Source organism: Cetorhinus maximus, chromosome 11, assembly GCF_964194155.1.
Source record: "Cetorhinus maximus chromosome 11, sCetMax3.hap1.1, whole genome shotgun sequence".
Taxonomy (NCBI): domain Eukaryota; kingdom Metazoa; phylum Chordata; class Chondrichthyes; order Lamniformes; family Cetorhinidae; genus Cetorhinus; species Cetorhinus maximus.
Window position 1 is genome coordinate 14,881,238 of NC_135889.1, and position 15,529 is coordinate 14,896,766.

Sequence of the window (15,529 nt, forward strand, 5' to 3'; positions counted from 1 at the left end):
TTAATGAGCGAAGGCTGGAATTGCCAGGGAAAGATTGGGACCCTGGAAGGGGGGTTTGAGAGGAGGACCTGGAATGGGACTTGGAAAGCAGTTCGGGAGCGTTGCGAGAGAGTTGGACAGAGTTTTACTTTCTGAGTTCCTCCCAGTCTAGAGACGCCCAACTCTAAGCAGGGTGCATTCCTCTTCACTTGCATTGAAAAAAAAAATCCCCAAAAAAATCGCACTGTTCCCCACTCCTCGTCTTAGCTGTTGGTGGATCATGTGGAAAAGAAAGGGCCAGGACGGACTGCTAAAGGAACATTAATTTTTTTTGAAGATCTCGGCGTCTTTTCACGGGAAAGTTCAGACCATTAAGGCAGGTAGTAAACTTTGTTCTGGTCTGTGTGGCTCCGAAACTTAGAAAAAAAGTTTGTAAAAAAATATATAAGATTTTAGCCTCAAGCGATTTACAAGCAATTACTAACCCCCTCCCAAAAAACAAAGTGGAAGGGGAGATTTATAAATTGGTGGGATGAGATCGGAGCTAAGAATTCTTCTATCAAATTGATCAGTTTAATCACAATTTTGAACCCACATCTTACTGGCGCCAATACCGTTTTACTTTTTTAATATTTAAAAAAAAATGAATGTTGACTGCATGTCTGGATTTTTGTCCTGTTGAACGCTGTAATGTTTTAAGGCTTCGCATTACTTTTTTTTTACCAATTACAGATGTGCCATTTATCAGTTTCGTTAACCCTTTAAGGACCGCTGGACGATGTCAGTTACGGTGCCGCTCTCTTAAAGCGGGACCGTGTTCCCCACCTGAAAAGACTGATTGGTTAATTGTGCAAAATGCTGCAATGCCTTTGGGTAGAGGCGAAGCTGCAAGTGTCCTGCTGCAGTAACTCTCACCCAATGGCCAGGCCAGTGTTTTTTTTTTATCCCCCCCGTTTTGCCTTTGAAATTGCTCTTTCAATTCCAAAATACAACATCTAGAAAAGCAATGAAACAATTGTTCCGAATGTGAAGCCTCTTGGCAATGACTGTGATGAGCTGTAACTGCATGGAAGTCGAGACCATGCACATTTTCCTTGTTAAAGCTTTATTTATTTATTTTTTAAAAATCTGAATTTATACCAGACTGAAGGGGCTGATTCCTGATGTACGACTCCAACAAGCCACTCCGTGTCTGTGGATCTGCAGCTTAGCATTTTGGAACAATTATTTTTTTTTAAATGTTTTTGGCTTATATTAAAACAATTGTTCTGGGCTGCAGGAGGAACATTCCCTGCAGCTCTGCGTCCTCTAGTGTCTTCACTGTGCAATGCAGCTCCAAGTCATGTCATTTATTATGGTACGGTACTTTATTAACTCGTTATGACCTGCAGGAACAGAGTGCGAGGGCTGTTCATTTAATATTCTTTTGATTGTTGAAGTATTTCTATTAGTTATTAATTCTGGAGCTGTAATTTTGCTTACAGTACCGTGTTGTTAGGGATGTCATTGCAAACTGATAAGGAAGTTTCAAATGTGAACACGATCAGTGGGGTCCTTGGCAGAGGGGTGAGTTTGGGATATCCGGACTCCTTCCCCCAGGTCTAATATTGGTTGTGAGGGGACACTGCCAGTGTGACTGAGGGACCCTTGCCTCTGACATGCCCCCCGCCTCAATTAGGTTTTATGCCTGTAATCGGCTGCTGCTGTCCCGATATCCATTTAGAGGTGTCAGCTGTGGCTCAGTCCATAGCACCCTCGCCTTTGAATCAGAAGGTTGTGGGTTCATGTCCCACTCCCGGAAACCGAGAACTGTGAATGTACTCGAAAGAGTTACATGCGATCTGTTGATAACTCGAAAGAGTTACAAGAGCAGACCGGGGCACGGTTCAGAAGACGAGGTGGGTCAGTAACGCCCTGGCAGGAGTCTGTGTGTTCAGTAGACTCAGAACAGTCTTCCTTGTGGGTTAAGAACAGCGGGTGATATGCGCGGGGTGGCAGCTAATGCAAATAATGCCAGCAGGCAACATGGCTGTGAGTAGGTGCTCGGCCAAATGTGTATCCACGACAGAGTCAGCGAGTGGGGCCTGGTTCTGTTGGGACCACACAGGCATGCTCAGGAACCTGGAGTCAGCTTGACACTTCCGGCCCCAGCTGGTTGGCCCTGCTGACATGAAGGGAAGAACTTCCATTTATATAGCACCTCTCATGGCTTCAGGACGTCCCAATTTTTGAAGTCCAGTCACTGTTATAATGTAGGAAACACAGCAGCTGATTTGGGCACAGCAAGATCCCACAAGTGGCATTGAGGTAAATCTGTTTTGAGTGATTTTGTTTGAAAGATAACCATTGACACTGGAAGAACTCCTCTGCTCTCCCTCCGAATAGCGGCAGGGAATATTTTATGCTCAGCTGCGAGGCAAGACAAGGCGTCACATCCAACAGGTGGCAGCTCTGACAGTGCAGCACTCCCTCGGTACTGCACTGAGAGTGTCGGTCTAGATTTTGTGCTCAAGTCTCTGGAGTGGGACTTGAACCTGCAACCTTCTGACTGAAAGGTGAGAGTGAGGTGAGAGATATGGCTGACTTGCCCATGATGGGTACCTGGGCATCAGGTACCATTCCAGTTTCTGGCTTGCACCTTTTACTCTCACGGTGGTGATTTTTTTTTTCTTTTAACCCCTGTCCCCATTCCCTCGCCCAAACACAGCAATATCCAGCCCTCTGTCTTTAGGGTCAGTTTCAGCCAAGTACAGTTCAGTTAGCTAAGAGTCTTTCTGGATATTGCTGCAATGTATGTAAGCCAGATACACAACCCTGGTGCATGTTCATTAGACTCCTCGATGAGCCTTGTCATTGACTTAAGCCCAGAGAGTCTGACTGTTCTGAATTGGGGCTGAAAGGGTTAAATTATGAGGACAGATTGCATAGATTAGACTGTCGTTCCCTAAATGAAGGAATTAAAATGATTAAAGGACTTGACAGACTAGATAGAGATAAATTGTTTCCTCTGGTGGCAGAGTCCAGAACAAGAGGGCTTAACCTTAACACTAGAGCTAGGTTGTTCAGGGGTCACGTTTGGAAGCAACATCTTGACATAAAGGGTACTGGAAATCTCAAACTTGCCCATTCACCCCCCCCCCCCCCGCCCCCCTCCACCCACCCAAGAAAAATTGGGTTCACTTGAAAATTTCAGATAGATTGTTTTGGGAGGTAAGAGTATTAATGATGTTAGGACTGCGTTAGGAGGGGTGAAATGACTCCTCTATTCTCCCACGCCCAGGTCCGACTGTAACAGGGTTTCTTTCAGAATTTCAAAAGGATGAGCTTTGCCGATTCAGTGAGAGTCTCACTATTTACACTACGGATTGCAAATAATTATTCCGACAGGTTTTCTTAGGTTAAGCAAAGAACAAGATAAGTTTATTGAAACTCTTTCCCGAATTAAAAAAGCTAGGTAAACCACAAACACCATTCATGCGTGACACACATTTGCCTGGGCGTGCACACACACACACACACACACACACGCACGCACCCAAGCCCCAGAACAGATAGCAGAGTAAGGTTTATAGGATTTTTACAGTTCATGAAAAATAAAACAGAGGAATATACAGTTAGCTGTTCCTTGGCTAGTCTTGATGTGGTGATTCTACGTTGCAGTTATTTTGTTCAGTTGGCTTCCTGGATGCAATTGTATGGAGCAGATTTCCACACTTTATTCCCAAAAGTTCCCAGTGCACAGTAAATTTCCCTTCTCAGGATGGTCACTTTGCAAAACCGGGCACTGCACTTACGAGAGAGAGAGAGAGAGAGAGGGACAGAGAGGGTAATGCAGCTCCAGCAGTCTGTTTCAGTACAGCATTGTCTTTTGTTCTCTCTCTCCTGCTTGGCAAACTGTCCTTAAAGTACCCTGCTGGCTGTAAATTCCAGAGAAATGCCACTAGTTCATGTCAGCTGCAGTTATTGTTTCAGAACAGGTAATTGTATTTTGATGCCTAATTTCAGAAACATTTGAAAAATCTCAGGATGGTGTGAAGCCAACAGGCAATGGGGTTTTTCATGCCCCCCAGGGGGTTGAGTGTCTTTATCCCACCTGGTGGAATGTGAGATTATATATATTGTAGCCGGTCTGGGCAGCTTCGTCACTGTTTCTTAGAGGGTCCCAGTTTTTCAAAAAAAAATCGAGCCCAAAAAAGGAAAAATTGGGAATTGTATCTTTGAAAAAGCACATCCTCATAAAAATGGATACAGATCCAAGGCTGGTACATAGAGTTAAGAACACAGGTCTGCCATGATGTAGTTGACTGGGCCTCGAGTGGCTGAGTGGTCTCCTCCTGCCCACGTGGTCCTATGCGATCTCAGACCTCACAGAGGTTGTCGCAAGTCCCCTGTTGTTGGCCTTCAGGAAGCTGACATGACCCTTGGCCTGATCAGGTGGGTCAATAAACGGTACTGAGAGCCTGCTCCTGCCCCTCCTGCACTGTATCTCCTCTGAGGCTTTTACCATATTGGCCCTCTTGTTTCTCTTGTAAAGGGAGAACCTTTCTCGGTTGCCTCTCTCCCAAGAATAACCTTGAAGCAGCTGGTGTCCATTTCTCACTAGTAACTGGGGAGATCCTCAGCCCCTCTGTCAGACTGTAGCTCAAAAGATGTAGGTTTCTGACAGGGGCCTGGCTCTCAAAGGATAGATCGTACATCCCTTGAACAGACTCCAATAAATCCATTTCTCTGTTGTGTTCCGGCCCACTTCTAGAGTGTTATTTACCTGGGTGGCAGTTCACGTCTGTTGTTGGGGGGCTGGGGTGGGCTCTTGTTGGGCCTATTCCAGCATCTGCTGCAAGTAATGTTCTTGCTCCACCTCTTAGGCCAATTCTGGGGAATGGTGGTCTTATAGTTTTTGGAACCAGCGGAAGATTCACTGTTTCTATTTTTATGTCCTGTTGTGTGTGTGTGTGTGTGTGTGTGTGTGTGTCGGGAGGGGGAATGGGAGGGGCCTGCTGCTCAGGAAGGACCTCCTTGATTCCTCGCATGGGACCCTCCTGCCCGCTATTGGACGGGTGACATGGAGCTGTACACTGTCATCTTCTATCACCCTGGCTGGGTATTACTGTTCTTCATCCATGTTGCATTGGGGTCTGGTGGTATTGGTGTCCTCCCAATTCCTCGGTGCTCCTACTAGCCTTGTTTGATGTTGGAGCTCAGGGAGTGAGGGGAAGGCCTTATGTTCAATGGAGCTTCATTCAATCCTTGACCATGCCCAGCCAGTGAGAGCTAGTGTCCTTCAGTTTAATCCCAGTTCTGCTCTGTCCTCGCCCCAGTCTGCCTGCCTCTGTGGCACCTCTCAGATGGTTGCAGCAAACGTCGAACCTCAATTCCTGGACTTCAAGGCTTACACGGATCCTCGTAGTCTCCGAAGGAGCCCATTGTATCTCTGAGCTCCTGGTGAATATGCCTGAGGTCTATCTCCTGTCATGAACCTATACTGGGATAGGTTTTGACAGTGAGCCTTAAAACTCTCACTCGCTGGTTACTGCTGAACCCATACTGGGTCTCCAGGCACTGGAGAAGGCGCAAAAATAGATTTACAAGGATGATACTAGAACAGAGAGGTCCTAGCCGCTAGGAAAGATTGAACGGACTGCGGCTCTTATCTAGATCCGAGAGGCCTGACGGAAGCTCTGGTGGGGGCCATTTAAAGCTATGAAGGGGTTTGATAGGATAGACATAGAGAAGAAATTCTTGTTTGTGGGGGAGACAGAAATATCAGATAGTCACTGATAAATCCAATAGGGCATCAGGAGAAGCCTCTTTACTGAGGAGTACTTGAGGCGTTTAAGGGGAAGCTAGGAATAGAAGGATATGTTGATGGGGTGAGATGATGTAGGGTGGCAGCACAATAACCTCAACTCGTCCTGGGTCAGTGAACTGAGTTTTGCACTGGCTGTCCTGTTTATTTCCATTCATTTGGCTCACCTTCAGGTTATGACATGCTGCCTCCTTGCGTAGACCAGGGAGGAGTACTTAGTAGCACATCAGTTTGGGCTGACTCTGGGTCAAACCTGGGCATTTAGGTGATGCAATAGCCCTGCAGTCCCGAAAGAGTGGGGCATGCTGCATACTCCTGAGGGCCTTGTAACTGAGAAACACTGCCGTTCAAACCTTGTCCCATTGTAAATCTTCAAAGGGAAGCAGCACTTGTCCCTTTCCTCTTGGGGAGGTGTCAGCCATCCCTCAGTGGCAACGCTCTTGCTTCTGGGACGGAAGGTTGTGGGTTCAAATCTCACTTCAGATACTTGAACACAAAATCTAGGCTAACGCTCCCACCAGTGCAGTACTGAGGGAGTGCTGCACTGTCGGACGTGCCATCTTTCGGATGAGACGTTAAACCGAAGCCCCATCTGCCCTCTCAGGTAGAGGTGAAAGATTCCCTGGAGCTATTTTGAAGAAGGGAGGGGGCTCCTTGAAGTCCTGACCAATATTTATCCCTTAACCAGCACAACTAAAAAGAAATAGATGATTTGGTCATGACCTCACTGCTGTTTTGTGGGAGCTTGCTTTGTGCAAATGGGCTAATGCGTTTCCTACATTACAGCAGTGACTACACGCTGAAGATATTTCACTGGCTTTAAAGTGCTTTGGGATGTTCTGAAGTGCTAAAGCAAGTCAGTCATTCGTTCTTTCGTTCTTTCTTTCGATTTGCTTGATCTTCAGGATGTGCCACAACCAATGGTCCCTCTGCTGATTTTTGGATGGTTGTAACTTGCTTTGTAACTCTCAGGCACTCTTTAAAAGCCCATTCCTCTGATTTGCAGCAGATGATTCTGTCCTTGGAGGGGAGGGGGTGAACAAGATGGGGTTGGACATTTGGTCATGGATTTTGGTGGACCCTAATGGCCGAGCATACACCATTCGCCTCCCCCTTCAACCTAGCTTTCTTGTTGAGGGTGGCAGCTTTTTGCTATACCTGCTACTCGACAACTCCTGCAGGCTCCTAATCCTGCTAATAAGGATAGGCTGGCACCTCCAGCAAGCAACCAATGAGCAACAGTCAATGATTGTCTGTGCAGTTTTGGACCTTCATTAACACTGCCACAGATTGTCTGTTGGCCACCAGCCTCCCATCACACTGTCTTATCACAATACGTGACTGCTTGTCTGCTGTCCTTTACTTCAATCTACTCCCCAGACACTCAGGAGGAGCAGCCCACCTTGGTCTATAGAGTACAACAAAAGCAACAAAAAATGGGAGACAGAGTGCAAGCTGGAGAGGTTTAGGAAGGGAATTCCAGATTTTATGATCTAGCACTGGCAATGATGGGACAGAGGAAATCGGGGATGTACAACAGACTACTATAGAGGCGCAGAGAGAGCTTGGAGGGTTCGTGGGGTGGGAGGAAGTTACAGAGATCAGGAGGGGAGGTGAGGCCATGAAGGGATTTGCATACGAGAGAAGACTCTCTGTCTCTCTCTGCCTTTCTCTCTCTCTCTTTCTCTCTGTCTGTCTCTTTCTTTCTCTCTCTCTCTGTCTGTCTTTCGCTCTCTGTCTGCCTTTGCCTCTCTCTGTCTCTGAAATCCACGAATGATATCAAAGAGTTAGGAAGATCCCATTCCTGGAGTTTCTATGCTGGTTTGTCAATCTCTACTGGGCAGCAAGGGATTCTGGCTGTAAATTTCTAAGAAATATGGAGGTGAGGGAGTGAACTGACACACACACATAGGATACACTTGGCATCAGGGCCTAGCTGGTCAGGTCAACCAGCAGAGCAGGCTTGCTCTACCAACCCAGCAACATACAAAGCTTTGCTTCCACCTCTGTAACATTCCCCGGTCTCAGCTCATCTGCTGCTGAAACCCTAACCCGCAGCTTTGTTACCTCTAGACTTGACTATTCCAGTGCTCTCCTGGCTGGCCTCTCCCACCTTGCTTCCTTAATAAACTTCAGCTTATCCAATACACTGCTGCCCTTATCCGAGCTTGTACCAATTCCCTTTCACCCATTGTGTCCGTGCTTGCTGTCCTGTGTCGGCTTAACTTTAAAATTCCTGTCCTTGTTTTCAAATGTCTCCGTGGCCTGGCCCCTTCCCTATTTCTGCAAAACCTTCTCTGGTCCTTCACCCTTTCAAGGTCTCCACACTCATCCAATTCTGGCCTTTTGGGAAACCCCAGCTTACCTTCGCCCCATCATTGGTGGCCGTTCCTTCAGCTGCCTGGGCCTGAAGCTCTAGAATTCCCTCTCTAAACCTGTCTACCTCTCTCTCCTCCTTTACGACACTCCTTAAAATGGACCTCTTTGACCAAACTTTTGGTCACCTGCGTAATCTCTCCTTAGGTGCCCTGGTGTCAGTTTCCGTCTGAGAATCCTGTGAAGTGCCTTGGGACGTTTTACAATGTTAAAGGCGCTATATAAATGCACTTTCACCAGATTGTCTTGTGTACAGGACAGGAGAGCTGAAGGAGCCTGCTTCCACTGTGGAACTAGAGGTAAACTAAGAGGGGAAATCTCAATGATTTGTACACGCTGACATTGTCCTGGTTCCAGTGCACAGATATAATCTATATTCATTATTACATTCCACTAATACTGATGTTGAAATTATGCTTTTAGTTGTTTGACATGTGTTTAAGGTTAAGACCGTAGTATCTTTTCTTTCTCTGTGGTACAACAAGAATCTAGCTAGTGACAACAACTAGTCCCCTTCTCCTGATGGGACATCCCCATCGTGATGTGTCAGGGACCACCAATTCTCCCACTGTAGTAATTATTTTATTTAGTGTGTAATGTATCTTTAAGAATAATGATTGTTAGGAAAGATCACATGATCTGTAGTAACTAATAGGAGAGTAGCGCGGGCTACCTCAGCAGTCAGTGTAGAGATGGAGTTGAAAGCATACATGTAGTTGCTGCTGAGTATGTTGTAAATAAACTTAACGTTTCCACCCTAGAAGTGTCTGCAGATCAACTCTATTACTAATAGCACAACTTGGCCACCCTACAGCAAACTGGCAACGAGGTTAAAACAGGATTGAACAGAAGAAATCAAGTTAGAAAGAAATCGGCACTGTACTTCGCCCAGTGATTGGAAGTAGCGAGCTCCATTATAATTGAAGAAGTTATCCCCTCTCAAAATGCCACACCTTGGGAGGATTGATCCTTTTGAACCAGCCACAGACGATTGGTCTCAATACATAGAACGCCTCACTGTTTTTTTCCAACCGATCGAGATTACGGGGGAAGAGAAGAGGCTAGCGATCCTCTTGAGCACTTGTGGGAGTAAAACCTATGGTTTGATTTGAAGTTTGATGGCACCCAGTGCCCTGGATTCGAAGAATTTTGATGAATTGGTGGACTTCGCGAAGGGTCACTTTCAACCCAAGCCCTCAGTCACGGTGCAGCGGTTCAGGTTTAATTTGTGAAATAGAGCCCGGGTGAGACACTTGCATGCTACGTGGAAAATTTGAAGCAGCTAATGGAACATAGTGAGTTCAGTACGACTCTGAACAACATGCTCAGAGATTGTTTAGTGGGTGGTGTGAACGAGGACACCATTCAGAAAAGATTATTGTCCGAAGTGAATCTGGGTTTCAAGAAGGTGCGAGAGATAGCGCTGGCCATGGAAAGCACAGTAAGACATTCAAAAGCAATACAGGGTATGCAAAATGGCACCGTCCTCCACATCAGGCAGGAAACTTCAAGTGGGAGTCACACGAAAAAGCGAGACTCTGACAGGAAGCGGGAAACAGCCCCGCTAGCCGAAGAATAAAGAAAAATAACTTAGCAGCGAGATTGAAGAATAATTTTAATATTGGTGGAAATGATAAGTCTTTTAGCGATTGGTATTTTTTTTAAAAATCAAATGTTACTATTGTCACAGAAATGGACATATAATGAGGCAATGCAAGGAAAGAGGAAGCCAATGAAATCTATAATGTAGAAGAGCCTGGAAAAGTAAATTCTAACATGTACTCGTTGTTTAATCGAAAGTTGGAAAGACAGAACCAATATTTGTCACAGTGAAAGTAAATGGCAAACCTGTTAGAATGGAAGTGGACACAGGAGTTTCCACTACAGTAAATGGGGAACATATCTTCAGATATTTGAATAATGGTGAGCAGCAATTAAGCTTAGAACAAACAGCTTCTAAGCTAAAAACAAATACAAGTGAAGACATTCAAGTAAAAGGCATAAGCAGAGTAACTGTCCATTATGGAAGCCAATCGGCAAAGCTACCCTTGATGGTGGTAGCAGGTGAAGGGCCAAGCCTCCTTGGGCAGGATTGGTTAAAGGAGATTAAGTTTGAATGGGCTGAAATTTTCCAGTTGAGAGCAAGTGAGCTACCAGAGCTACTTAGAAACTACGCCACTGTCTTTAAGGACAAACTGAGGAAAATCTGGGGCCTGCAGGCCAGGATTCATGTGGATCTGGAAGCAACCCCTCGCTTCATGAAAGCGAGACCTGTGCCATATGCTCTGTGAGAAAAGGTCGACATTGACCTGAACAGACTAGAGAAACTGGGCCTTATACAATCTGTTCAGTTCTCAGAATGGGTAGCACCCATGGTCCCCGTCCTTAAACCCAACCAAAGTGTCCAAATTTGTGGAGACTACAAACTGACGGTTAATAAAGTAGCTAAGCTAGACAGTCATCCCATTCCAAAAAATCGAAGATCTGTATGCCAAGGTGGCAGGAGGAACAATGCAAACAAAGCTTGACATGAGTCGTGCTTATCAACAACTAGAGTTGGATAATGCCTCCTGGGAATTTGTCACAATTAATACCCACAAAAGGTTGTACCGATATACACCGTTGCCTTTCGGTGACTCCTCCGCTTGTGCAATCTTTCAGAGAACAATGGAAAGCTTACTGCAGGGACTGCTCAGATTGTAGTCTATTTAGACAATGTATTGGTGACAGGATTAACTGAAAAAGAGCATTTGGCAAACTTAGAAGTCTTAAAATGTTTCTTGCAAGCTGGAGTGCATTTAAAAAAAGACAAGTACACAAGTTCCAAGTGAGGGAGGTAATCTATTTGGGTCACCGGGTAGATTCACAGGGCCCCCACCCAATTGAGGAGTAAGTGAGAGGCACCTGCGCCAAAGAACACCTCAGAGCTCAGATTATTCCTAGGAATGATCAGGTATTATGGGCAATTCTTACCCAATTTGTGTACACTCCTGGCCCCCCTGCATTCTCTACTCAAAAGGAACCAATGTTGGTCTTGGGAGGCACCCCAGGAAGAAGCTTTCATAAAGGTGAAACAATTGTTGCACTCGTCCAATCTAATAGTGCATTATAACCAGGTGAAAGAATTGGTGCTGACATGTGACGCATCTCCCTACGGAATGGGACTAGTGCTCTCTCATTGGATGGGCGACGGTATGGAACGGCCAATAGGTTACGTATCAAGAACGCTCACCACAGTGGAAAAGGGACACTCGCAGATAGAAAAAGAAGACCTGTCCGTCATCTCTGGTGTCAAGAAATTTCACCAGTATGTACACGGCCGCCATTTTACAATCATTTCAGACCACAAACTATTGCTAGGATTGTTTAGTGAGGACAAGACTATACCACCCATAGCCTCAGCACGAGCACAACGATGAGCCTTACTTCTGACAGCATACGAATGCACATAGGCCTGACAATCAAATCGCAAATACTGATGCCCTTAGTCGTTTGCCTTTACAGGAGAATGATGAGGACATCCCAGTTCCACAGGAACTTGTTTTACTGTTAAATTTCTTAGATTCCTCGCTGGTACGTGCTCGACAGATCAGAGACTGGACAAAATGGGACCCAGTCCTATCTCAAATACAAGAACAAGTGCTACATGACTGGTCACAGGAGACTGTATCTAATGAAATGAAACCGTACTTCAACAGAAGATATGAAATAACCAACCAGGATGGCATCTTATTGTGGGGAGCATGAGTGACAGTTCCTCCAAAGGGAATGGAGCCACTTTTAATTGAACTACACAGTGCCCATCCAGGAATTTCCCGAATGAAGACCATGGCATGCAGCTATCTATGGTGGCCTGGGATGGATGGTGTAATAGAGAGCTTAGTAAAGCACTGTGTGCAATGTCAGCAACTGCAAAAGTTGCCAGTGACAGCTCTGTTACACCCATGGGTGTGGCTGGGTAGACCCTGGGTGCAGTTACACATTGACTACGTTGGACCTTTCTGGGAACAATGTTTCTGCTCATTGTTGATGCCCATTCAAAATGGTTAGACATATATGAGATGAAGTCACCAACATCGGCCGCTAAAATTGAGAAACTACGTCAGAGTTTTGCCATTCACGGACTACCAGAAGTAGTTTCCGATAATGGCACGGCATTCACGAGTGCTGAGTTTCAGCGGTTTATCAGCCTAAACGGTATCACTTGTGAAAACTGCACTATACCACCCTTCCTCAAACGGACTGGCCAAAAGGGTGGTTCAAATGTTCAAGGCAGGCATGACAAAGCTAACTGGTGATTCCTTGGCAACCAAGCTAGCACGCTTTCTTTTTCATTACAGGACCACCCCTCACAACAACAGGTGTCACACCTGCGGAATTATTGTTGAAACGTCTCAGTACGGGATTGAGCTTCATAATACCAAATTTAGAGGGGAAGGTGAAAAGGAGTCAGGGAAGCTAGAAAACCAGAAACGATTGGCATAGTCTTGAGAGGAAATTTACTGTGGGGGAGCCGGTATACGTAAAAAATTTCAGGGAAGGACCAAAGTGGTTACCGGGTGAAATAAGGGCCGAGACTGGACCTCTATCTTACCATGTGGAGGTGGAAGGTCGGATCATCCGTAAACATGTGGACCGTTTAAGGAAGAGAGAAACAGATCTCCAGGATTTGATTCTGCTAGCGATCATGACTGGGTCTGCGTTTCCTGTTGAGGATACTCAACCCAGGACTGACATGTCTGATGTTCCTGGAAGAGTTGAGGATACAGAACTGCAAGTCCCCACTGAAGCACCTGATGTTCAGGCAACACCGGAAAAGGAGGTTCCTGACAAAGAATCTGAAGTTGTGGAACTGCGACGTTCCTCTTGTACCAGGAAACCACCTGAAAGACTGAACTTGCAAAGTCCTTACCCAGTGAAAATATTGTGTTGTCTTTCAAAATAAATGCTTGTAAGTATAATATGTATAGTTAAAGGGGGAGGAATGTAGTAATTATGGTTTTATTTAGTGTGTAATGCACCTTCAAGAATAATACGTGTTAGGAAAGATCACTTGATCTGTAGTAACCAATAGGAGAGTAGCGCGGGCTGCCTCAGCTGTCAGTGTAGAGATGGAGGAGTATGTTGTAAATAAACTTAACGTTTCCACCCTAGAAGTGTCTGCAAATCAACTCTATTACTAATAGCACAACGTGGCCACACTTACAACAAAAAGTGAGACTCGCCCTTGGGTTCGCTATCTCACCAGAAAATGGTGGTCTGGCAGGCTCGTGGGTTGTGGGGGTAACTGCTGCCATTTCTAGAGCGACGGAAAACAAGGAAGGCTAAGGCGATGGCCTGAGGGTGATTGGATAGAGGGCTTTTGCAACCGCTCTGCATACTGGGTAAGCCGTGCCCCCAGTAGATCTTCTCTCGCTGAGCTTCGAGAGAAATCTCTCCCAATTTCCATTCCATGTAATCTATTGCTGTACTTGACCTAGAAGTGGGTGCAGTCTATGGCATGGTGTTGCTGCATGTTGGCTGCTGCATTTTCCTGCCTATCAACCTTTTCATTGCAGTTCTGTAGTAATTTGTCGATGGCTATGAGGGGAGTACTTACCCAACAGAGCGGTAGTGTGCACAGGGGAATTGGTGGGTCCTGTCACAACATCCCATTAGACAATGGAGTGAAGTTGCTAACTTTGGCTAGATGCTTGTGCCACAGTGAGAAGGGAAAGATACCACAATGTTCACATTGCCTGCTTCACAAAGAATGTAGTAATGTCTCAATAGTTATTGAGCACTATACTAAGTAAAAGCAATTCTTCATTCTTCAATTAAAAATGTCAATAGAAAGATTGTGTTAAGGAATTGCGTCAAATCACCCAGAGGAAGAGTGAGGCTTCCTATTAAAGGTGTCTAGTGCCATTAAAAGAGGTAGATTTGTTTGGAATAGTAATTTGTGAAGAAATTCTCTCCCGTAACTGGTTCCAACCTTCCAGGCTTCCAACCCTACACCCTCTCCGTCAGAACGACCACCTAATTTCAGTTTCCAACTTCACCCATCTCTCCCTCCCACAGCCCCAACTGCTGTCGAAACCCCTTACCCAGGTCTTTGTCACATGCCTATGTTTTCCTGGATGACCTCCCATCCTCCATCACTTGTGAACTTCAGTTCATCCAAACCTCTTCTGCCTGTATCTTATTGCTTACCAAGCCCAATCCACCCATCACCACTGTGCGTGTCAGCCTAAATTGGCGCCAGGTTTCCCAACACCTCCAATTTAAAATTCTCATCCTTGAGTTTAAATTATCTCATGGCCTTGCTCCTCCCAGTCTCTATAACCTCTTCCAACCCTGCTCTCTCCCTCTCCAAAGTCTCCAGTCCTCCTTTGACCTCGTGCTTTAGCACTGCGTGCAGCCCTCCCTTCAGATGTCTAGACTGTAAGCTGTGAAATTTCTTCCCTACACCTCTCCACCTCTCTCTCTCTTACCTTCAGACGCTTTTTAAAAACCACTTTTGAACCGGCATTTTGGTCACCCTCCTAAAATCTCCTCCTTCGGCTTGAAGGGCGTTTATTTCCGTTCGCTCCTCAATCTATGAAGCATTATTGCCTTGAACGATCATTAAAGGTGTTGAACAAATTTAAGTGGTGGTTGTTGCATTGTAAAGTGTATTCCTTGTTCCAGACTCTGACACGCTTATTTTGCTGTGTTCACCAGGTGTGGTTGCTGACCTGCAGACAGAAAATGCTCCCTACGTTTCTCACGTTGCTGCTGTTTGCCTGGGGACTTGTTGACCCGGTCAGAAGTCAGTTGATTGATTCCAGGCCGGACCAGCCCACTCCTAGTCCAGATGGGTGTACAGGTAGGACAAGAGGAACCCCTGAGCTTTGTTGGTCTCGGCGCATTGCTTTGAATTTGCTCACTTAGGTGTTCTTCCACCACGCGCCCACCACCTCCCCCCCCACCGACAACCCTCAGCCCTAAGCATTAAACCATGCGGGGTGAAGGCAATGTCAGTGCCCTGTGTGGTGCCAAGGCCAACTGGCCAGAAGATGCTAGTTTGATTCCCAGGACAACTGGTACAGGCCAGAGCAGTTCTTTGTGTCGTTGCTGGCTGCGTGTGGAACTGGCCGTGTGGATCGCCACCCCCACACCACACCCCCACCCCTACTCCCGCCCTCATCAGAAATGCCCAAGTTTCATTTCTATCAAGTTACTCTTACGGTGGGGTGAACAACAGTCATAATTTTGCACAACAAGTTGAAAATCCACTCTTGTGCCTTTAGAAAAGTGGAGTGGTGAGGGAAGACATTTGAAATAAAATGGCTAAGAATGGTTTAGGGGGAGGTGGTGGCGTAGCGGTAATGTCATTGGACTAGTAAT

The 15,529-nt window shown here is 45.9% G+C and overlaps 1 protein-coding gene across 3 annotated transcripts in view; it reads left to right on the forward strand.

Annotated features, from left to right (window-relative positions):
- Window positions 1–239: 239 nt before the first annotated feature.
- Window positions 240–15,529, forward strand: part of col6a2 (collagen, type VI, alpha 2) — an 88,979-nt gene continuing 73,689 nt past the window's right edge. For 2 of the 3 annotated variants that reach the window (XM_078551562.1, XM_078551564.1), the window contains exons 1-2: window positions 240–359; window positions 14,864–15,008. In XM_078551562.1, the coding sequence (XP_078407688.1) occupies window positions 14,891–15,008 (118 nt within the window). In that variant the 5' untranslated portion in view covers window positions 240–359; window positions 14,864–14,890. Of the gene's footprint in view, window positions 360–13,428; window positions 13,546–14,863; window positions 15,009–15,529 lie in introns of those variants that run through there. The other variant, XM_078551563.1, reaches the window with a different exon arrangement.